General features: G+C 33.5%; 1 protein-coding gene across 3 annotated transcripts in view; it reads left to right on the top strand.

Moving 5' to 3' along the window:
- Window positions 1-26,224, top strand: part of LOC143242948 (anoctamin-7-like) — a 45,962-nt gene that overhangs the window by 10,772 nt on the left and 8,966 nt on the right. For 2 of the 3 annotated variants that reach the window (XM_076486567.1, XM_076486566.1), the window contains exons 7-8: window positions 237-314; window positions 1,822-2,854. In XM_076486567.1, the coding sequence (XP_076342682.1) occupies window positions 237-314; window positions 1,822-1,893 (150 nt within the window). In that variant the 3' untranslated portion in view covers window positions 1,894-2,854. Of the gene's footprint in view, window positions 1-236; window positions 315-1,821; window positions 2,855-26,224 lie in introns of those variants that run through there. The other variant, XM_076486568.1, reaches the window with a different exon arrangement.

Genomic DNA, 26,224 nt, shown 5'->3' with positions numbered 1-26,224 from the left:
AAAAAAACAAACAAACAAGTTAGATGTTCCAATGCCTAAGTTGTGGTTTTATTATCCCCTTCAAAAATAATGTAAATTGAACTTCAGAAGGAATATTACAGTAGTTTTTCATCAGTTCTGGTTCTTTTTCTAAGGGCATGTGTTTGAACTTTATTTCTTACGAGTTATGAAAATTTATTACTTAGTTTTTTACTGATGTGTTTTTCTAAATGCTTCTGTGATGTACACTGTAACAGGTAAACGAACCATGTGTTTCGTTTTGGAAGAGACGAGTACCGTGTACCATATTTTCCTGGTCTGTGGTGTTACTACTTGTGAGTATTTATTCATGAATTAATTTGAGTATATAGGTGTGTACACTAAAGCTATGTGAACATTTAAGATTTCAGATTTAAAGAAGAACCAATTTTGAGAACAGTGAACTTTAGAAACAGGTTCAATAGGTAATGAAGACTATTTGACACAGTGATGGTGTTTGGTATTCAGTGGGAATGAGAAATTTATCTATATACGTGTGTTTGTGAACTTTATTATAAAAATTATTAAATGGAATTATTAATTTGGGAAGGGGTGTATGGAGCATCAGAAAAGTTTAAAAGAAACAAAATTTTGTCCCCACTAAAAAATTGTACTGTTTCATGGAGTTAATAGAGAGACTCGGGACTCTTGAAAAAATAAACAAACAGCTATTTATTTCTTTGTTAGAAATTGATAAGTACTGTACAGTCTCTGCATTTTGGAGACAATAGAGAGATTTATAATAAGATGTTTTAATATTCATTTGAGAAAATAATGAATTCAGACATTACTGTTGCTTTGCAGCTCCACCACATATTTATTTACTTTGTAAAGATACCAGTAAATATACCTGTAACATATAGGTAAAATTGTTCTCAAAGGACCATTGTGAAGGCAAAGATTGTATGATCACAAATTTAATGAGTAGCTTCCATCAGCTTGTACTATTATATAACAAAAGATGAACAGTAACAAAGGAATCTCATCAGAATGGAATAATGTTTCTTTTAAAAAATTACAACAAAGTTTAGTGCAACATAAACATACACAGTCACATGCTTACTTTGATAGGTTTACATAACAATATGTTTGTTCTTCAACAGCCTGCTGTGTACAAGTGTTTGTTAGAATAAGGCAACACAAATAATTCTCTCAGTGGCACACTTTGCTAAATTGCTAATTATCAATAACTTTTACTACCACTACCTGTTTAAAATTGCAATAGCTGTATGAAAGAGTAATATATGCAGTGGTAACAAATACTGAATATGTACTTGTGACTTTTGCTAAGTTCAAAAAACAGAAAAAAGAATTACCGATGTGATATTGAATAGTAGCATCTGTTATGATAATCATCCAGTGTCAAACAGCTGTTGAAATGTTGCCAGGGAAATAAATTTGAGTAATGATGAACAACAGTGGCTTGAATAACAATATCCATCATCAGAATCGACTAATTTTGTTGTGTCTGTTTCCAATAAAAATTAAATTATTGAATAGTAAATTTACTGAAGGAACAATATTATTCATGATGAATAGGTTATATAGCCATTTGTACATTAAGACAAAATGTTAATATCTCTTAAAGGACCAATTTAAGTGATTCATCAGAAAACTACAACTGGCACAAAATTAAATAGTGTGCAAATAATTAATTTGTTCGCTGTACATTCAGTTGTTAAACAATGTTCAGCATATTCAGTTATATATATTTAGTTAAAAGTGTATGTGTTATATATATAAATATTATCTGATCATGCCTGTAGGTCTATATCTTAACAAAATTATTGTATTCTGTTTCAGGGACGAAGAGTGATGATCCCCTATCACCTGACTATGTACCTTCCATATTTCATTTTACACGTTCTCCCCTGAAGAGAAGGAAAGCTGCTGAATTGTGTAAATATGAAAACAGGAAAGAAGTGACCAAAAGGAGAAAAGAACAACAAAAGAGACATGAAGCTACTGCTGGGCTGCTTGAACTTGCTTTCATAGAATCTGCTGGCACTGCTGCCACTGATAGCAGCTGTACTGATTCTGCTGATGAACTTGAAGCTACATGTGATAATTTTGACTTGTGTACATCACAATATACAACTGAGACATGTATGCAGACGGAAATATCATTCATAGACTTAGTTAGACTTGAAACTGAATGGCAACGTGGGAGCAGACTTCACCTAGTCCAGCCTTGCAGGTGCAGTGGGAAGATATTATCTCTCCATTCCTGCAACTAGCAACCCATAGCTTTAGTGGTGGTTCATTTAGCCGCTGAGAGTGGCACACCTGTAAAATAACAAAGAAAATATTAAGTTGTGTATATATAAGCTTTTAAAGACAACTGGGTATCAGGTTGGGATACATGTGTCACTCAAATAATAAAATAATATAAAAAAATAACAGAACAGCTAAATATTAAATTATTTTTACAGAAACCTAACATGGCTATTGACCAGCTTTAACGGTCTATGTCTACTTGTACTATTTATTATCTATATATTGATTCCTTACCAAAAATTAATCATAAATCAAAAATTAAGTTTTGAAACAGCCTAGACAATAAGGTATCTTAATATCATTATACAAACATGTATAGAAGTGCTCCTAGGCTAGAGCTTTGACAACAGTCAGTACACATGTAGTACAATAATATTGAACCATTTATTAAAATGGGGGCTCTACTTTACTTAAGTATCTAGTCTTCGTCTAAAATGTAGTTAAATCTATCATACAGAGTACATGATACATGTATGTAATACAACATGATGTACAAACTTTTGCTGTAATGATGACTTTATCCGACGTTGCCCTGGTTATCTGCACATTCTGTACAAATCCTACCACAAAGTACTTGTACGCATCAAGGCTTTTGTAACCTTTAGACTTTCATTTGTATAGGTGGAAGTCCTGTTTATCAAATATATATAAATGTCACCATATGTAATATATGCAGATCTACTCCGGAAACAGTCTGACTCTGAACAACGTTGTCTTGGCTGGATATTACTGGCGTAAATACACGTGGCGGGAGCATATACGGGTCTCCTACACCCAGTTCCTTCACGTTTTCCTCATACCTGGCCTTATCAGCACCTGTCAGGTGTGCTACAAGTGATGAAAAGCCAGCGGCAGCCATTTACATGTGAATAGTACTGAATACAGCAGTTGTTAACTCGTTCAGTCATGCGGGATACTTGCCACCCAATATGGCGATATGTTTACAAACCTCGTTGTGGTCACGTGACACTAATAGGTTCACGCAAAACCTCTATTTGTGCTAGTCGTCCCTAATTTAGCAGTGTAAGACTAGAGGGAAGGCAGCTAGTCATCACCACCCACCGCCAACTCTTGGGCTACTCTTTTACCAAAAAATAGTGCGATTGACCATCACATTATAACGCCCCCATGGCTGGGAGGCGAGTATGTTTAGTGCGACCGGGATTCGAACCCGCGACCCTCGGATTACGAGTCGAACACCTTATCACACTTGGCCATACCAGGCCAAGATTTCAATAGATCTTCCGTCCTGAAAACAGTAATATGTTCATTACGCTGTTCATGGTTGCCAGGTAAAATACTGTCACAGTTTTGTTGTGCTGTTGCAATAAAGATAATTCCCTGAATCAAATAAGCCTAAGATTTATTATGTGTGTGTTTTTCTTATATCAAAGCCACATCGGGCTATCTGCTCAGCCCACCGAGGGGAATCGAACCCCATACCGCTGTACTAGCGGGAGGCAAGATTTATAATAAATATTATAGAAATTGCAAATGCTACTTTCCCCTCAGGCCCAGCATGGCCAGGTGGTTAAGGCACTCGATTCATAATCCGAAAGTCGTGAGTTCAAATCCCCGTTATATCGTGACGGTCAATCCCACTATTCGTTGGTGAAAGAGTAACCCAAGAGTTGGCGATAGGTGGTGATGAATAGCTGCCTTCACTTTAGTTTTACATTGCTAAATTAGGGACGGCTCGTCTTGTTTTACGCGAGATTAAAAACAAACCTATCTATTAATTTGACGTTAAGATACATTTGCTTCTAGATTTTTAAGTTGTTCATTTCTCAGTTAAACAACTGAAAACTGAGAAGAATAGCATGCAAAACTAACGTATAAATCAATCACACGATGGTACATGAATGAAATCCTTTGTTAAATGTAATTTTTGTTACTGTGACACTTCGGTTTTTGAAACGTAGATTTATGTTTTTATAAATCTTCAGTTTCATAAATATCTTGTTACGTATTTCTCTTCGTCTTTGAAGTGTGTTCTTGGATACTAAAGGAGGTCCGCAGTGAAGCTTAACAGTATGGGGTTCACTGTAATGGGGCTTTATTTATATACGAATAAGCCTTTGGGCCCTTTTTATTATGGCTGACATTTTAATACATATATTTCTGAAAAGATGTCTACGAATTTGTGTCATTCGCTTATTCTAGATCTTTCTACAAGCCTATACAATGCGCATGCACATTATATACTGCACAGTATAAATCTGAGCATCACTTGCTGTCAGCGGCAGTTCAGTTTTTTCATGTTAAGGACGGGTGTATACCTTTTACAGAGATCATTTTATTATGCGTGAGAAAAAAATGTGTGATGATACTGAGCCAAAGAAACCTAACTCGCACGAGACGAAGGAATAAATGAATCATCTGTAAGACTGTTAAATAAAAGAACCAGTAAAAACAGTATTGAATGGCTACCAACTGTTTTGCCTCGAAAACAATCGTCAAGAAAAGGAGCTCTCTAATGGTGAATATGGAATGTCTGCTATCAATATGGATAGATGATTGTAATCAGAAGCGAATTCCTTTAAGTCAAATGGAAATTCAAACGAAAGTTTCGAGTTTTTTAAACGCCTTTAAAGATTGGTTTGTTTTGGAATTTCGCACAAAGCTACTCGAGGGCTATCTGTGCCAGCCGTCCCTAATTTATCAGTGTAAGACTGGAGGGAAAACAGCTAGTCATCACCACCCACCGCCAACTCTTGGGCTACTCTTTTACCAACGAAAAGTGGGATTGACCGTCACATTATAACGCCCCCACGGATAAAAGGGCGAGCATGTTTGGCGCGACCGGGGTGCGAACCCGCGACCCTCAGATTACGAGTCGCACGCCTTAACACGCTTGGCCATGCCGGGCCGCCTTTAAAGAAAACGTTGGTGAATGGGGAACTAAAGAAATATTTTTGGCAAGCCGTGATTGGTTCTTTCGTTTTAAAAAACACTCTGGTTTTCATAATGTTCGTATTGCAGGCGAAAGTTCAAATTAATAAAAAGTTCGTTACGAAGATAACCAAATATTAATGTTGATAAAGGGGTTTATTTTGGGAAAAAAGTGCCTTCAAGAACTTTTCTATCAGAAAATGAAAAAAACTCGGCCACGTTAGAAGGGGTAAAAGATCGTTTGACACTTGTTTTGCGGAAATGGATCTGGCGATTTTAAATTAAAACCTGTGCTTGTGTATCGTGCGGAAACACCCCGAACACTTATCAGTTGTGCAAAGAAGACTCTCCCAGTTGGTTGGCGAACAAATAAAAAAACATGGGTCACGAAACCTTTGTTTCAAAACTGGTTACAAAGTTATTTTTGTCCTGCAGTTGAACATTACTGCAAAAGAAAACAACCTGGACTTTAAAACCATTCAACGGGACTTTGTGACTTTAATGAAAATGTCAAAATTCATCTTCTTCCACCCAACACATCTCTACTGCAATTAATGAATCACGGTGTCATTGTAACGTTTGAAGCTTATTATTTGAAGCGAAGTTTCTCTCAAGCAATAAAGACTACAACTACAGAAGCTGCACTATCTTCGACTAAATTCTGGAAAAATTACATCATCAGAAGTGCTATCGAGAATATCAACGAAGCGAGAGTAACACGAGAGCAATATGGAAGCACGTTCTGCCTGATTGTACAAGCTTTAAAAATTTTCCACTGGCTGGTTGAGGCTGAAAAATATGTATAGAGCAAATACATTGTAGAGAAAAGTTAATTGCCACTTGACAACAGTAGAAAGAACTTCGGTCTACCAGATTTAATGAATGGGCTGCACAAGGCACATATATGGCAAACTTATTTTCTTCTAAAATCTTTTGTTGCATATCCTTATAACGCCCAGACATGTTAGCAGCATTGTGATAAGACTGACCCCTATATTTTGTAAAATTAAGTTTGCAAAGTTCACGTAAGTACTGCAATACCTGGTTTGCCATTTCATCAGTCATTTGACTTTTTGGTTCCAAAAAGGTTAAAAAGCATTCAATAGGCTGCTCATTTTTTAAGTATCGAGTTCAACTCTTATCTGATCTATAGTAGATAGATCTGGCGTCGAGTCAACTGACAAGCTAAAATAACAAGAAGAATTGAACCAATGGTTCAATGAGTTCTTCATTGGCGGTTTTGGACAAGTATGAAGGATTTCCTTTTCCAAAATTTCCATATTTATAAACATGCCCTGCTAAACTGGATCAAACTGACTTATGAGCTAATGTAGCCCTAAAAAATTCCCATTCTGCAGTGAACCAAATTTCATCTGTTCTGTGAAAAGCCAGGCTACGTTCAGCTAACGTACAAATAACAACTATTGCATGCTCCCAGTAATCGCACACTTCTTTTAATTTCTTTTTCCAACTCTTGTTGCAAGCCTAAACCTTGTCTGTAAGTTAAGTATGTTAACATAGAGTTTCGGTGAGTAGTGCTTCTTTAATGATGATCAATTACAATAGTATTTCGCCAGTCACTGAACCCTTCTCTTTCAACAAAACACGAGGCAAATTTAGGGACAAAGAGTCGACAGTGAATACAACAACCATTCTCTCTTGTATTACTCACCATTGGCTTTTACCCCAAAGAAAAGTTTTGCAAACAGTATTTCATTAGTTTGCTACTATTGAAAGTCCAGCAAGATTTAACAAATGACCCATTGTGGTGTTAACAGTCAGTGGGTCCACAAGCAATCGAATAAGCCACATCAGCAGCAGAGAAATCGAACCACAACCCTGGATCTTTTGCTTTAGTTTCTTCATCTTTTTAGACTGAAGCATTTTACCATAGTTCAGCAATTTTCATTTTCAGAAATTATTTCAACTTCAAACTGTCTTGTGGAGAAACTTGCATCAACATTAACACTAGATTTATCTGGAGAATTTACAAGCAAAGTAAGATCAGTTGTGAAAGTTGTTGCAGTTGAGCAAGCCTGTGACACCTCAACGTCATCATAATGTTCTGACCTTCAAGTGGACAAAGTGGTACTTGTAGATGTGGAGCTTGGTTCAACTTTAATCATGTCAGAGTCAGATACAGTACAAGTGACTTCTCATGGCAGAGATGGGTTTTGATTTGGAAGATCTTGTTGTGTAAGTTCAGTGAACAAATTAGTCTGCTATCTAGACTTGGCCACTAAATCCAAAGCCTTTTGTTGGTTCTGTTCTGCCAGTTTTTTCTTTTGTGCACCACTTAAATGAACTTGTTTCATCTTGCAGTCTGAAATATACAGAGAAAAAAACACAAAATAATACGGATCATATATAGTTATAATGATAAGAAAAACACTGACATTTATGAAGAAAAACATTCGTAAGACAGTCAAACATACTAAACTCTAGGTCTACATTTAGACAAAGACTGTCAGAAAGTTATCCTCGGGTCCAGATCCATCAGCACATAAACATGAATTCATAAGTACTTTTATTGACTTACTGTATTCTGATAACCATTGAAAACCATTCATGACTGGCCTCAATCCATTTTAGAAAAATTGCAGTCATTGCAAATGTTTCATTAAGGTTGTTGTTATGGTAGCTGATTGCAAGAAGCAATGACAATGGTAATATGTAAATCCATTGTGAGCCAAAAAGTATTCCAAAACAATTTGTGATCCACAACACATTCTGTAGTAGCCTATATACACAGTAATCATTCTGTAATAATACACATATATAACATATAATCAGTTGTAAACTGTATTGCACATTGAATTATTAAATACTGGGTTAGGCCTGGGCTAGAGTACCTTAATCCTAATATCTGAAGAATGAGTTGTAACCTCAACTTTTCTTTTGACCTGGGACTTTAGATGAGCCAACAAACCATACATCAACGAAATAGGCATATGTCTGAAACTTTACTTACATGCCTGGATGCGAAGGCAAATTCAAAACGACAGCCTTACACTGGGAATAGTCCACTTCATTATTCCAGGCTACAGTAGCGTTTCCAGTGTACTTACACTAAACTTGTTACAGTATTTAGGCTTAACGTTATTGTCACTCAGTTCTCAGATGACATTAACGTCAGGCCTAATGCTAATACAGGGTGGCCCGTAAGTCCCTACCCATCCATATGTTATATTCAGTTACGCATGTATTATATATTCGTTTCTTTTTTTCACAGAAATATGGCCGATGTAACCCATTTATACTTGAAAATATCTCACAGAACATGGCGTCGCATATGCAGCGAGATACACTGGATACATAAGATATATGGATGGGTAGGGACTTATGGGCCACCCTGTACATTGCAACTGAGGCCACTAACGTTAAGCCTAGTACTTAGTACTAACCTTGCTCACATGAAGTTATTTAGTTTATGCACTTTTTCAATCCTAAATTGATTTTCTTGATTTTTCAGTTTACATTATCTTCGTATGACCACGGCGCCACAGTACTGTACTACTACTAGTCGTATGGTATAAACATAGCAATGTTAAGAACCTTGTTATCGAACATGTCGAAGTCTTACGTAATTTGACCTAAAGGTCGAATTATCGCCTTCAGACTGCTCCGATCATTCAATTGTTTTCCCAGCTTTTCAGAAATGTATACAACACATAGTGAACTGAATTTATAGTCACAAAATAGTTGAATTACACCTGAAAGTTTTTCTTCGTTGTATTTGTGTTTCTGTCTCGGATTGTTCGTTCGTCTCATAAAAAAATATCACCAGAAGGCACCCTTGTACGTATCTCCTTAGTAAATCTCAGCTTCAGATCTGCTTATATTATTACATAATTAGAAGGGTATGCATACATGCCCAAATGCTCTTATAGGTTACATGTAATATATGAACGGTGGCATTGCTACAGTAGCATTCCTTTCTAAAATTTTTCTTGGTATGATAAATTGCAAACAATGTACTCACAAACAAAGGTTTTAACAGCAAGCTATTTGAAGCCAAAAAACGTAACGGCTCAGAAAACTTCAGTGAAAAACACACTTATAAAAATATTACAAAACACACAAATAAACCAATACTAACGCAAATAAAACTAAAACAAACAAGACAATAACCCAAATATAAGGCACGAAAACAAAGCCGAAAAAACATTAAACTAGCCACGTCTCTGTACACATGTTACCATTTCGTTTGACTTATATTTCTGTGGTATTATTCTCTTTTGTTTCTGTAGATGTGACCGAATAAAGCAGTAAAGATAAAACAAAACAGTTCCACTGCCGAAAATTTCTTATATATAGCCACAGCAGAAGGAATGATTGAGAAAAATATTTCATCTGCAAGGTTAGACATCATAACATATGATCATCTTTTACCTGAAGTTGTATCAACATTTTGAACCACTCTTTACAGTAATCTTTCGCATATCAATTACTTCTTACTTCAGATATATAGTTTAGTAGATTCTCGAAACTTTAGTCACTAACCGAGCCAAAGAAAACTTTTTAACAATGCAGAGTAAAGTCAAGCACGGTAGGTAAGAGCAATTACAAAAAAAAAAAAAAAAGAATCAACCAAAGTTAAGTGTGGAAGTGAAAGAGGTAAGGGCATTATAACTAAGGGGAAATCTCTGTGGTTCTCCCTTCCATTGGTGCCCTAATCACGTGCGTATTTTGCTTAATGGTTAATCCAGGGCTGCTTTAGTTGATTGTTAAGCCTTTATAGTATGTGATTTTACGTATGAATGGTGATAATAGTAATATTCAGAGGAAGTTAAACTTGCAAGTTTGTTGCGGGGATTCAGTTCATTTTTTGCAGAAAATTTCCTTTATACTTTGTTTTAAGCTTTTAATTTGAAGTTCTTCTGTGATATATTTGATTCTTTGGTCTGGTTGTTGTTTTGTATTAAGCACAAAGCTACACAATGGGCTATCTGTGCTCTGCCCATCACGGGTATCGACACCCAGTTTTTAGTGTTGCAATTCCGCACACATACTGCTGAGCCACTGGGGAGATTTTTGGTCTGGAGGTATACTTTAATTTTTAGGAAGGTTGGTGTCAATTATTTTAATCTGCAAGTTTTGTAAACGTTAAATTTCGCTTCGTATTTTTGAATTTCATCATATTTTTTTTGTAATGAAATACATTTCTTATTTTCTATTTCGCCATAACAGAAACAGATTCTTTCGATAAGGCTTACGTTGGTTAGTGGTAACTTTAGGCTTAGCTGGCCTTTTGTTTTTTTAAAATACGTCAAACTGAAGTTAAACTGTAATTTTGATTTTAAAAGATTTAATATAAATATATGCTCAGTTCTCTCTTTGGCGAAATAAATTATTTTCGTTATTTTTTACAATACTCACAATAATATATCAATTATTAGGCCTATATTAATCGTAAGGCCTTCCACGACGATTAACTTCCCTTTTTACTTTTCTTTGGCCTACTTCCGTTTCGTAACATCTCGTCTGCTAATTTTTGTCTGTTTTTCTACTTCTACTATTCCAATCACACTATTTATTTATCTTTAGCGCAGATAGTCTAGTTGCTTTGTGCTATGAAACATCAAACCAAACTATTTATCTTTATTACACCTAATCGTCTGTCTTCTGTACTCTACACGCGACACTCGATAATCTCTGCATCAATGAGTTACAAACAATGCGTACGACCCCCCTATCGAGTTTCGTAATTAAATTTGTCATAATGTTTACTTTAAATTAATTGATTGTGACTCTCATGTTACAAATAAAGCTAAACAATTATTAAGTATTTATTCTTAAAATATATTGTACAATTTATTTGATAAACATATAATCTTATGTAATTATATACATATATGACTTATCCTACGTTACGTGCCCCGGCATTACCAGGTGGTAAGGGCACTCGACTCGTAATCTGAGAGTCACGGGTGCGAATCCAAATTTAACTAAACATGTTCGCCCTTTCATTCTTAGGGCGTTATTATGGTCAATCCCATTATTCGTTTGAAAGAGTACCCCAGGAGTTGCTTTTCCTCTTGTCTTACTCTGCTAAATCAGGGACAGCTGGCATAGATCATTTTCGTATGGCTTTGTGCAATATTCAAAATAAAGAAACAGACCTACTTAACGTAATTACAACTTCATAAATAGAGTATCATATTATCCAGTGTTTGTTATGTTATTAGAGGCAATATTACCTACTTTCATTCACATCATTCTTGGGTTTGTATGCAACTACTTGAGCATCTGCATGATATAAGGTTCTACTCATATATCATTGGGAAAGTATTTGACATATTATTTGTTACTGGGGTCCTTATCTTCACTTCTAGTGTTTTTAACTGAGATGTCCCTTATCATTATTACTTCATCAACTAACACAACACTAACATGCTCTGACTCTGAGGTTTCTCTTTATTTACCCGTTCCTCCTCAATTTTTGTTTTCGTTTTTGAATTTCGCACAAAGCTATTCGAGGGCTATCTGTGCTAGCCGTCCCTAATTTAGCAGTGTAAGACTAGAGGGAAGGCAGCTAGTGATCACCACCTACCACCAACTCTTGGACTACTCTTTTACCATCACATTGACCGTCACATTATAACGCCTCTACGGCTGAAACGGTGAACATGTTTGGCGCGACGGGGATGCGAACCCGCGACCCTCAGATTACGAGTCACACGCCTTAACACGCTTGGTCATGCCGGGCGTTCCTCGTCAAAAGGTAATTCAGTCTCACTTGAGTTATCGGTTTTTTATTTTGTAACAGATTTACTATTGTACATTTAGTGTAGTACCTTCGCTTCTTTCAGTGTAATTTTATTTTTTCTTATGACGTTTACTGTGGGCTGTGTAATTCACAAATCCTGCCTGTTCTCGAAATTAATAGAAGATTCTCGATCGTAAGAATCAACAAAGTACTAGGTGTGTATGTAATGCTACTGATTGACAATACGTTTGCCAAGCGACCTTCGGTGTATAATCTAGTTTCGCATGCTTTATATAAAAGCAGCGCACCAGAGAGAAGATTAATATTGTTGTTGGGCATCTACAGTCAATGTGCTACAGGCCTAGGAAACTATAATTGTGATTAATGCCGATTAATCGAAAAAACTATAGAATTTAACCACCAACATTTGAAAATTTCAAACATTACATATTGTTTAACTCAGCAACACTTTAGCTTCAGACACAACAAGCTTGGACTCATCAGTTAACCAATCCATCTACAGGTCTAAAGAAGTAGGGTAAAATAAAATACATAACGAACAAAAGAGAATCAAAACCCTTGCGTTGAGAATTACAAGTGGCAATTTTTCATGGAAGAAACCATAGTAACAAAGAGACTCACGCCACTGGCAGGAGAGTGAGAATACAGTTTTACATCTTTAAGAGCGCTGTTTCATATGGTGTTTCTAATCCAGTTTGTACCTAATGTTTTTCAAAAGAATAATGCAAGAATATCTTATCTTAATCAATTGAAAATTAATGAGTGGATAAAATTGTCAATGTAGATGAAATCATAGCAAATATAAACACGTGTAGTTCAATGTTTTACTTCTTGTGATTGGTATATTTTCAGTCATACAAATTGAAATATTTGTGAAAAACAAAGAATTTTATTAGATATTTTATTAATTTTTTTTTCATGAGAAGGATGACAGATTTAAGCTTCAAAATGCTTGATGTAAGCGTAATAAGGTTAGGCATGGCCACTCGCGTGGCTGAACCTTGTAAGTTGTGCTGCAACTGTTAAATTTCGTGTGAAGTGGTTTTCATAAGTAAAGCACGGGTGTGTCGTGTGTATAGAATACAGGAGTTCTGGAAGTAGTTGGGCTACCAGTCCCTAAGTTTCTGATTATTAGTGTTTCGCTCACTTTTCCATAATAATTTATGAAACTGTACATAAATAAAATTACAGCTTTTGAAAACTAACTTCCCTTTTAATCTGTTTCGTGGTTATTTAAAACAGTTTTTGTCGAAAGATATCAAATTTCAATTTATTTATTTGCTTGTTAGTATTTTTCTGAAATCACAAACATGGCTCTAATTTATTTCAGAAACCTTCATTAAGACTCATTTCTTACCAAAAGAGTGTATTTACTGTACATTGCTCGATATCAATACACAATCGATGTTCAAATGTTATTTTCCCGGTGGCTAAGCGGAAAGTCTGGGGGCTTATAACTTTCAAAATCGGATTTTGATACTTGTGGTAGGCAGAACGCAGATAGCCTGTTGTGTTGTTTTGTACTTACCAACCAACCAAACAAAGAAGAGTTATTTTATTTTTCATAATCTATAATTAATGCTTATTTATAATTGAAAAATATGTAAATATAACGTTATACAAAATCTAACCACTATGTAGCGCAGAGGTCTTTTGTAGACCATAGTTCATTGTTTGATACCGAAAAATAAGGATTTTCAATAGGAAATTTACAGCTTTCGGTTATCACAGTTTAGTGTAAATGGTGAGTTTAAATGTTTTATTTTCTGGTTGCCAAACATTCTTGGTTGTTTAGGATGTTCTTTTTTGCAAAAGACAAAATGTAATATGCCGAGTGACCTAGCCAACTCAACAATGTAATTCAGAACCAGGTTATTCATACTCTCAGAAAGAGAATTTATATTTTTGCTATACTTTGTTGGCCCAAGTATGATGCATGCAGAAATAAACATAACCTCAACCATTAAAGCATAAATATTAGCATAAAGGTACGTTTGTAATCAAATGGACAGTTGATCCGAAATAGAATCATGAGGGGACCAACGAAACAAAACGAAGTTAGATGTTAGAATAGAGCTTTTTTCAGAATTCAGTTTACCCAATACTATATTCTCCTACGTTGTATGGTCTTACTCTTTCAGTACCATAGTGAACCATGTAATACTAACAACAAAGCTGAGTTCGAAGCTACATTATCGACAAAAGTTTTATTGTTGCATTAGAAACATATTAAATCTTCTGGAATTAGACTGCAGTCTGAAGCACTGGACATAATATATAACGTTTTGGAACAGTATGGGATCTCTTTGTCCATCCTGGCTCTTACATCCTCTAATTCAAACTATAAATGTTAATGAATTAATTTTTAGAAGTCTTAAAGCCAACACTTATTCATATACTTATCAAGCTTTCTGTTAAACTTGTTTAAATTTTCTGCTCCATAACATCCAAAGAAAACTCACTTCAAAGGCTAACTATCTTGTAAGAAAAATAAAGTTATCATAGCTGAAGGTGACTTCTACTCTGCCAGTGTCCATTAAGTAACTTGAAACCAGGACTGGAAAGGCCAACTTCAGTTTACTGATGGTGTTTTTGAACTTACCTGTTAGTCTTTCTGGTGAGTTATGATTATTACAGTCATGCTACAGAAAGTCCTTTACAACTTTGAATTACTGTATTGTTGACGTTGTAGACTAGATGTAAACATTGGTCTTATGCTATTTATGTTGTTGTTTTAAACTTTGTTTTGTTTTACCTTGATTTCCTTTTATGAATTTTACTAAATTTACTTTTACCTTTTTCTGGATGTTTGGTACAGATAACCTAGCTGCTTTGTGCCATAAAACATTAAATCAACCAACCAACCTGCCAGTGTTTATACTAGAGTCCTCTAGCCCTACTATTCTCACTGTTAATTATGCAAAATTATGATGCATCAATATCATCAATTCCCTTTACAATATTTAACACCTCAATCATATCACACCCCTCCTCTAATTCTTTTTTTTCCAAGAGAAAGCAGTACAAGAGATTTCAGCCACTCCTCATATGACAACTCCTCCATCCTAAGCACCATTCTAGTAACCCAACTTTGAACCCTTCAAACAATTCAAAGCCCTTCCTAAGGTAAGGATACCAAGACTGAACACAATACTCCAAATATGACACAACATATGAACCATACAATAAAATTATAACTGCTTTAGACTCGTATTGAAAATCTCTTTAGATATAACATAATATTTATTTGTCCTACCAACAGCAATAACACAATGCTTGGATAGCTTATGAGACTGATCAGCTATTACATCAAGATTCTTATTTTTCATGACACTGTTTATATTATTCCCATCCAAATTGTTATTCAAATCATGATAACTCACCAGCACTATTTTGCATTTATTATAATTAAATCCCATCTGCCATTTATTTGCCCAATTCACTGAATGATATAAATCCTTCTGTAAATCAGTGGCATCCTATTCACAGGTAGTAACACTCTATGTCTTAATGTAATCTGGACATTTAAGTAATTTATTGACCATTCTTTCATCTGTGTCATGGATGCAAATCAAAAAGAGCAAAGGTTCTAAGACTTGAACCCTGAGGTACCTCATTTGTGACATTAATCTGGTTTGGTTGAACTGCATTTGTGACAATCCTTTCTTCCAGATCTTCTCTTACTCTCATTTACACAAGTAGTAACCTTTTGAAAAAATGTCAACAGATTTCTGAGGCAAGGTTTTCCATCAGTGAAATCATGTTAGTTATCTAATAAAATTCTTAGCTTGGTTAAATAAATTTTTGGAGTTTTTTTTTTAATCAGATTCTCCAAAATGTGTTCCACAACTGATGTAAGACTAATAGGTCTTTAAGTATTGGGACAATTTTCATCACCCCTAATTTCCAATTTATTATGCTTCTCATTAATTTTATTTCTATAACTCTTTGTGAGCCAACATTACTTTTACTTGCTGCTTTCCTATTCTTTCTATAAGGAAAATATTTACCTTGAACATTGACAGTTTTTTCTTTGAAGATTTTCCACATTTGCTCAGTGTCTCAGCATAACACAGCTGCCCAGTTAACAGATAATTCTTGTCTTGTTGTTTCCCTTTAAAATTTGAAATCAAAATATTGTTATTTGTCATTTCAATATGCAGGAAAAAACATCAAACCTAATACAGCAGTGATCACTTGTACCCATGTGTTCCCCAGTTTTCTACCTGTATTTTCAAAGTTACAACAAATCTGACAGAGCATTTTCTAGTAGATTCCTTGACCAATTGGTAAAAAAAGCCATTATGAACAGTTGACAAAAAGCCTTTCTCTCTCACAGGTTGACTGTAGCATTTCCCGTTTTGTATGCTTGAAATTAAAATCACTCATAATTGTGGCTTCACAAACAGCTGAAAACTTAATCTCATTGTGACTGTTTGAGTTATGTGAATATTCTTTGGTTGTTTGTAACAAATTCCCATTAAATGTCATTTCCCTTCATATACACTAATAGAAACTTCACTGGATATAATCTCATTGTTGTTATCTTTGATATCTTTAACTAAAACAGGATGTAACTTACATTGTACATGTAAATCCACTTCTCCCTTTTGTACTCTAATTATTAAAAAGACATAAACACTATATTTGAAGGAAATGTTTGTCACACATCATCTTTGTTTAACCGTATTTCAGTTATTCCCATTATATCAAAATCTTTCATTCCTACTAATGCTCTGAAGTTATCTATTTTATATCTTTTACTTCTGTTATTATGATAGTAAGAAATAAGTCTACCCTTATATTTACTTCTATACTAATTTCCTCAACTGAACTTTTCTCTACCTCTTATTTATTTTTCATTAGTTTATCGTGGACCTCACCACTATCTAGTCATGTTGTGTGTGTCACTAGTTACAATAAGTATGAACTTAATGAATTTTAGTATTTAGGTGAGACTTTCCAGTTTTTGAAACACAGTAACCAAAGAGGAAATAAATATGTGGCTTCTATCAACACTTTAACTCCTCTGCAAACTTGTGCACATTTTTACATTCAACTCATACTCCGAAACTACATACGTCAAAATTTTAGGATTCTTCTATAGTAGATGTCTGTGATTTGTTAGTGATAAATTTGAAAATAACATGCAGCAAGCAGTCCACTTATTTTAAAATTAGATATTTAAAACAAGTTAAATGTACCTTCAAGAATTCTTTAGACTATGATGACTACAGTTGTATTTTAAATGTGACAGTTCTCTTCATGTTAAAAGTCCACTTAGGCTGATTAAATTATTTTAGAATCCATTTCACAAGCTGAACTAATTTAAAATACTCTGTAACAAGTTATTCTCCATATTTCTATCAAACTGTTAAATTCATTTTAAATATCAACCAGTTTTAAAATGAGTATTGTTATAGATTTTTTAATGGTACATTATGATAATAAAACGAATTAAATATGTTAAAATAATTCACCCAGAAAGTTCAAATAATACAGGTATTTCATTCAAAGTTATTTTAGTGTTGGCATGCTGTACACTTTGTATTGTACCTCAGTGTTATTACTATATTCTACTTGAGTTAGAGCAATGGAATTTTATTAAATCTGTACCAGATTAGGTTAGAAAAACTACTTTCCCAAGAAATGTTTAAGATACATATGTAATACAGACCCATAATGAAGCAACAGTACCATTACATAGTAAATTTAGAAATTTATCTAAAACCCATATTGAGTTACATTGTCCTTTATGAGCAGAAATATATCAAACAGCTTCACAATTTTCAACAAGAAACATATTGAAACATGTTTATAATCAGAAAAAATAATCAGGTTTGTTATTCTTCTGAGAACAAAAATATAAGAGAATGTTACTTTGGAAATATGACTGGTTAATTGGTGTTTAATAATTTTAGCTTAAAGAGACCCACAAAACATTTGCAATAAAATTAATATATTTATTGTAACAGTACTTCTTTAAATACTAGAGTAATACAAAAGAACTCTTATCACATACACCAAAATCTAAGTCCACTTGTCTTAGGCCTGACATTTGTTAATCATTTATTTTGCATACATCCTTTCTGCAATAAAGAAATAAATTAACACTGTAATTTATGTATATTTTTTGGTTTAATTTAGTTAGGGCTGAACTTTACCATACTCAAAACAATAAATAGACTTACCATGTTATTGTATGACTTATTAATGTTAGATCTTTTTAAAACTTTGATGAGCTTTTAATATGTGTTACTTCAAAATGTTGACTGAAGTATATTTACACCTGCCTTTTGTTTATATCTTTTAAAATGAAGTGCACATAAAGTTTCAGAACAGTATTATAATGAGAGATAATTTAATGTTATATAATACATTTTGTTAGAATATTTGTTTTATATGGAAAGAAATGCAAGTTAAACATCTGTGCAATGTGGCTAACTGCATTTCTATTTGTTGTATTAAGATGTGTCTCATTTTAACATTTAGAAATTTATATCAGTGATAAAGTGTTTTTTTTAACTGTAATGTTAGTGCAACTTATAGCAGTTTAAATATATCATAAGAATTTTGATATTGTATTCAAACTCAGGTTTTTATAGTTGAAAGTGACTGATAATTTGTTTTATTCTCTGAATTACACTTTCATGCAGTTGTAAAGTTATATATTTTAATATTAGTAAGACAGTAGTAAATTGCTTTTGGCAATGTTTTGAATAATATTTCAGTTGGTATTTCTCAAGTTAAATTGATTTTGTTTGTGTTCTGGATGGAATTAACTAGTGTGTTTTCAAATGTATTTTCAAATACATATTTCACAGATGAGAATGAGTTTTCAATGTTGTAGTGTGGTTAGAAGATCAAGAAATAAGGTTTTATAAGATTGAAGACAGAAAAGAGTTAAGAAATATTAAATCATTCAAACTGGGAAAGTGTGCCTAAACAAGTGTGTACATGTTTGTATGTATATTAATTGATAGATACTTTTATCTTTAATTTTAGGAACTGCTCTGGTAGTTTGTTTTCTGGCAAGTAATATTGAGATGCTATTTCAAAGACATGTTTTTCTGTTGAAGGTTGTGGAATAAATGAACTTATCAAGTTAATCCTAAAATAATTGATAGATTACTCTCTGTTTTATAAATACCATTTTTAAGCAATTTTTGCATCTTGAATTTGTTGACTACAAAATCACATAAAGCTTTAAACAGAAACACTGTCAGTGATGCAGTTATTTCCTTTTTTTTACTGTTTAGGTTTCCTGTGTAGATTACACTATATATATGAAAACTGTGAGGTCATCCCATAAGTAATATCATTTTTAACACTAAGATTTAAAAGAAGAAAAATAACTCAAATAACAACTTTCATCAATTACATATTTTTAATCTCTTCTCAATAACAGTCTGGAAATGTATCAAAATATTTTCAATATCACACTTATAAAAATCAAGTTGTTTTGAGATATAAAAGGTACAAGAGTTACTTTTTAACAAATCATAGAAGTAAACTGTTTTCCATTCAGATGATGTGTCAAGTTTTTGAAAAAATTATAATCTGAAGGAGCAAGATCAGGAGAATAAGGAGGATAGGGAAGTTTCTTCCAGCTGAGCTGTTCAATTTTCTTAAAAGTGACCCTAGCAATGTTAGGATTGCTAACTATTCTATGGAAAAAGAATATTAATAATTTACACACACACACACACACACATATATATATATATACATGTTACTGTTTGTTTATGGTAGTAGAAATCACTATCTACTTGCTCCTTTTCTATGCATTTTTTTCAGAAGCAAATATTTCTATCATGTATTTTATTCTCAAATATCTGATATATATAAAATAAGTGAATTACTGTGAGTTGCACATCTTTCATATCAAGCTTACCAATTTGTGTTGCTGTGAATGTAATTTACTACATAATGTCTTGAGGAGGAAGTTACACTAGAACCTTTCTAATTAATACTTCATGTCATATGATACAGTTTTGAAAGTTCAGGAAAATGACACACCTACAATGTCATGCATTATGAAAATAATGATGAAAGTTGGATGTTAAGTAAATTTTCATAAAGAAAGACCATTTATGGATATTTATAGAAATTTAAAGATATCATTCCACCTTTTATAATATTTGTTGAGTGAGAGAAAAATGAACAAATCAACTAAAAAAACATGTACTTTTAAATGTAAGTGATACCATTATCAGTACTGGTAACTTGTAATATAAAACAAATATTTTAAAAATGGTGATGGAAAAGTTTAAATTGTTTACAATAATTAATGGAGAATTTCACTAATTGTTTGAGAAACAAGAAGAAAATATTTTTTTTTGTTCTTCAAGTTTAACTCCAAAGTAAAGAACATTCTGTAATATCTTGTATTGCTAATAAAATTGGGAATTATTCAATAAATTACAGTAAGACTCTTGTAAGACTGTTAATGAGTTGAGAGTTAATTTTTGTAATGTTATTTTTTTATGCTTTTTATGATAAAGCATATGTAACATTTTTGTCAGTAGAAATTTCAAGCTTGAAAACATTTTCTTACAGAGGAATGGTTAAGTATGAATCCCTATAGATTCTTTCACAATGCAAGTCAAATTTACAGTACACTTACTTTGCTCTTGTTTATACAAATTGTGTTGGTAAAAAAGTTGTAGTTTAATGTTATATACTCTTTATTTATCAGCCTGTCTTTATAATGCTCTTCCCTGTAACATATGTTAAACTTGTAATACAGAAGTGTGGAAATGTGTTAGGACAAAGTCAAAAATAGATTTCAGGTTGTCTCAAAAGAACAATAGAAGGTGAATCCCATACTAAACTCAGTACAACTGAAATGTAGTTAGAGTGATTGATTAAGGAAACAGTTAGCATTTTGTTGTCTCTCTCTTGTTTTAATTACTATGGATGGTTTTAGGTATTGCTGCAAGATAATTAATAAGAGTGTCCTTTGAGATTTTACTCCAAGTGTCTCTGATACACTCATATGAAGCTTTTTGGAAGTAACTTTTGATTTGTCAAGTTTTCAATCTATCAAATCCCAGATCTGCTCAATTAGGTTGAGACTGCAACTCTTTGGGAGGCAATTACATCATTTGAATGATTTTAGCAACAGCTTTCATAGCTAAGTAAATTTTTCTACATTGGTTGTATGAGTATCTGAGGTTATTATAATCTTGGCAGTAGAGTCCTTTACCAATAATATGCAAACCACGGGTATACCATACTCGATCAGTACTGCATTGTATTTGTGCTGGTCTATTATTCCATTTATTTTGTAGATATTTTCTATTACCTCAGCGGAGAAATGTCTCCAGATCATCACACTGCTTCTGCCATGATTTATGGCAGGTGCCATGCATTGAGATAAGTATCTTTCTACTACCTTCAGCCAGACATACTACCAACACTTTGACCGAAATACTTCAAACTTGGATTCATCCATCTATAACAGCTCTTTCCAATTATAAGCAGTCCATTTTTTGTATTTTTCAGTAAATTTAAGTCTCTTGCAAATATTTGAATATCAAAGTAAAAGCTTTTTACTCAAAAAACTCAAAATACATTCATAATTAATGATAAGTTAGGATTTACAATCCTAAAATCAAGCATTTGATTTCCCATTGGTAGACAGAGAGGATTTCCTGTTGTTGCTTTGCTGTAAGAACAACACATTTTCACAATAAGAGAAAAACATAAAGTGACTGGAAATGTTTGAAAGAAGATATTCCAAAAATATTAAAATTATTTACGAAATCTTGAGTTTATCATCTTTTACAGAAGAGAGTAAACAGATACCGGCATGGCCAGGTGTTTAAACTAGTTTAGCAAAGTTTTAAATGTTTTCACACTTGAGAAGGTTTAACAATTTTCTGGAGGTTTTCTTTTCCTTTCTGTTTTCAGTCACTTCCTTATAAATTAATTGATGTACATTATAATATCTACACAAATTTTGTTCAGTATTCTTTTTTTTGTAAATAGCCCAGCATAGCCAGGTGTTTAAGGCACTCGACTCGTAATCTGAGGATCACGAGTTTGATTCCTCATCACACCAAACACGCTTCGACCTTTCAGTCGCAGGTTTGTTATGATGCGACGGTCAATCCCATTCGTTGGTAAAGCGTACCCCAAGAGTTGGTGGTGGATGGTGATGACTAGCTGCCATTCCTCTGGTCTTACACTGCTAAATTAAAGACATCTGGTGCAGCAGGTCTACGTGTTGCTTTGTGCGAAATTTAAAACAAACTAAATTAAGTGAACCAACCACAGAATACATTTAAAATGCATACAGATCTGGATATAAATGCTTATTTTTACAACAAAGTCACAAATTATATTCTAAACAACAAAGAACAATTTGAACCAATTTTTCTTAACAAGTGTATCTGAGGAAAATACAAGACACATCATAAACTATGAAGACACGATCCTAATGAAAGAAATATTCATACATGAACTTCTTGAAGCAATAAAAACACAGAAACAAATCTTGGGTGAAGATGAGATACAAACCATCTTCCCAAAAGGGCACTCAAAATTGTTTGATCACCAAAAAGCACTTTTTAACTTATCACTATCCTTAGAACACATACCAATTTCTTGGATGCATGTTAATATTCTAATGTTCCATAAGGTATGAAAGCCAGCAGATAAACCTAATGGCTACCGACCAATCAGCTTGATCAGCTGTGTAGGCAAAATTCTTGAGAGAATAGTCAGTAATAGGCTCTCCACATTCTTGGAAATAACATGAAAGTTACCAGAAGAACAAAAGTATTCAGAAAATTTAGACAACAACTGACCACTTAGTGAGACTCACTGAAGAGATAGTCGACAGCTTTAACAAAACCAATGCACTGTCTCCTGCTTTCTTGACATTGAGAAAGCATTTGATACTGTATGGCACAATGGTCTACAGTTACGTGTGAAGGAAATGTGACTACTGCGTGGAATTATTTGCTGGTTATCTACCTTTTTGAAAAATAGAAAATGTGGAGTAAATGTAGGGGAACCTTTTCTGAGTACTTTACTCCAGAAGCTGGTGTACCTCAGGGAGGGGTGGTCAGCTCTATACTCTTCATCATGTATGTTAACAATTTGCCATTGAAGGATCCTAAGCATGGATTCTCTTCATAGTTTGCTGATGATGTGGCAGTATCGAAAAGTGCCACAGCACCAACAACAACAGCCATAAACATACAACAACAACTAAACAGAATAAATGATTATTGTCGAAAATACAAAATAAAATTAAATACAGCAGAAACACAACTTGTCGTCTTGACATAGTTGACAAGATACAAAAAAATACTTCAGCCTGAAGAATATGTGAATGGAACACTGCTTCTGCCTACCACATTGGCAAGATTTCTAAGTCTTGCCTATGACACTAAAACTAACCATGTAAATGAAACTAAAGTCTGGCGAAGAACCAACTATGCTTGGAGTCTTATTTGCATGAATAGTGGAGCATCAACAGACAATACACGAAAAATATACAAAACATGCATCAGACCAGTAAATGACTGCAGCTCCAACATTGTAAGTGACAAAACAATTAAAATGAAGTTGCAAACAATTCAAAACACACTCCTCACAACAGCATATAGAGTTCCCAGAGAAGCAACATTCAAATTCATACACAAATATTTAAACATACCAACCATACCAAATAGACTGTTACGTCGTACAAAAGTATTTTGATAAAGATTGGATGAAAAATGAATTATTAAGCGAACCAGAGAGGTACCTCATTACATGATGAAGGTAGTCCTAAACACTTCTACCCGATCAACACATATTTTAAACACAAAAAAATGAATGAAGAAAAAAGATTAAATCATAATATATATTGAAAAAAGGGCCACCATCAATCTAGACTTCTTACTGACAAGGCAAAATAATATCTGTATATGTATACCAGTACATGGACATTGATCTTAAAAGGGTCGGAGTAAATTCAGCCCACTCTGACTCTAAAGCAGGAACTAACACCAACCAACACTGCATGATCATTTTAATAAGAACAGCGGAAGAGGTCAAAGAGCACCTGACCCTCCAGAGTACATATGATACCCAAAACCCAAGAGATAGAACAATACAGTGCTGTATTTATTCTCAAATTTTGCTTTCTCATTGACACGTTGATCCGACAGATAAAGATATCTTCCTAGATCAAAATTAAAGATTTGTTTCTTTGAATTTCGCACAAAGCTACATGAGAGTGGCTGCATAAGCCATCCCTAAATTATTCGTCCAAAGTGAAAGATATAGTCAGTGATAGATATCAGCTACTTAATACAATAAGCTGTTCAAGGCGTTGAGTTCAATACCTTCACGTTTAACTGTTGTTTGTGCGGGCATTGCGGTTATTAAAGCACCGAGTGTGATAAAAATAAATGTTTGTAAATGTAATTTCATCTCCACTATAACTTTATATCTATTTGCACTAAAATTTAAATGTTTTATGTAACTAAGGTTATAAAAGTTTCCTAATTTCTGTGTTGCTAAGAAACTAATTGATTGTTGATATTTTTAATATAAGCACGTGATTTTACAATGCTTAGAAGCAACAAAGATGTCAGACAAATAATGTATTGTAGAAGTTTTTGATTAAATGCCTAAAGCTGACAAAGTACAGAAACTAGAAGGTGAAAAATTTGTGGTAATGCCACAGAACCACAATTCAATTTGGAAACAGCTTTGATTTTAATTCAAAATATTCAAATTTAAAATGAGATAGAAAAAAATATTAAGATTACGTGTTTGTGTGTGTGTTTTCTTATAGCAAAGGCACATTGGGCTATCTGCTGAGCTCACCAAGGGCTAAAGATTACGCGATTTTTATTGCAAAATATTATTGTTTGATAATAATACTTGTTAGATAATCACAATTATTGTTATGAAAATTCTTTAAAGAACTCGCCTGGCAGGTATATAACTTAAGAGCAAACATTTGGAATATTGTGTTCAGTGTTATTTTGAATTTCATGCAAAGCTACACGAGGGCAATCTGCGTTAGCCGTCCCTAATTTGGTAGTTGAAGGCAAATGGGAAGGTAGCTAGTCAACATCATTCACCGTCAACTATTGGACGACTCTTTTACCAACAAATAGTGCAATTAAGCGCTACATTATGAAGTTCCTATGGCTGAAATAGCGAGCATATTGGGTGTGATCGAGATTCAAGCCTGCTACCCTCCGCTTACGAGTCAAGTGCCTTAACCACCTGGCCTATTGTGATCAGTCTTTTCACCACTCACTCCTCCAAAAAAATTATATTTACCAAAAAGTTTTACCTACTTCAAAGTCATCTTCATATTACTGAAGGAAGAAGAGTAATAACATTCATGAAAAGATGTTTTACACCTTACTAAATCACATGTTCATTGCAAATTTAATAATTTTTCATACCCTTATTTTAAAATAGACCAGAAAATAGAGAGAATGGTGTTTCTGATTTTAAATATTTCTTGGGGAGCATGCCTCTGGATCTTCCTTGAGATATTGTGCATAAAATATGGTGAAGAGTCACAAGCCAGCACTACATAGTACAATGACAGGATTATCTCCCTGATTCATCAGTATCACCCACTTAAACATACAGATAATATTTCAAGTGAAGACTATCGAGGGCCAACTAGTGACTTGAATAGAAAGATAACTTCCTCGTTTTTTACTTGATAATCAGTTTAGGTTGCATCACTCTGAACAGTCCTTTATACATCACCATTCCTTCTTGTGTATGAAGACCAAAGTTGTACACTACTTTATAAGTATTTGGTGGATCAGAGCAAGATGTATTGATTGTCTTTTTCATGAAGTAGTTTGATCCTGCAGGCACTTGTCACCTTGTAACTCAGAAGTTACTTTTTGTTTCATAAATGTTTAACAGAATTTGAATTAATAACTTTTTCTTTAATTATGTTTTTTATGTAAATCACTAAGATTTTCTATACTTAATCTTTTGCCATAGAAAGGGATTTTAAGATTATAAAATTTATTTATTTCAATATAATTTCTTCAATAAAGAAATAAGATTTGATATAAAATTGCAGAATGACTTGCCAACATTATGGTTAAGAATGTAACTGAAATGAGTCTGAGGTAATTAACCACCTTAATACAAAAGTTTCCAATACCAAATAATTAGTAGTAAACTGTATTTTAACAAAAAGATTAATTATTGGCCATTGAAAAACAAACTTTATATTATGTATTATAAACATTGTCCATGATTTTATTCCTCACTCATGTTTAAAATTAACTGTAGCAAGTACATTTATGAAAAGTAATT

Source organism: Tachypleus tridentatus, unplaced genomic scaffold, assembly GCF_004210375.1.
Source record: "Tachypleus tridentatus isolate NWPU-2018 unplaced genomic scaffold, ASM421037v1 Hic_cluster_2, whole genome shotgun sequence".
Classification (NCBI taxonomy): Eukaryota; Metazoa; Arthropoda; class Merostomata; order Xiphosura; family Limulidae; genus Tachypleus; species Tachypleus tridentatus.
The sequence above is the reverse complement of the archived record's forward strand: the minus strand, read 5'-3'. Positions and strand labels throughout refer to the sequence as shown.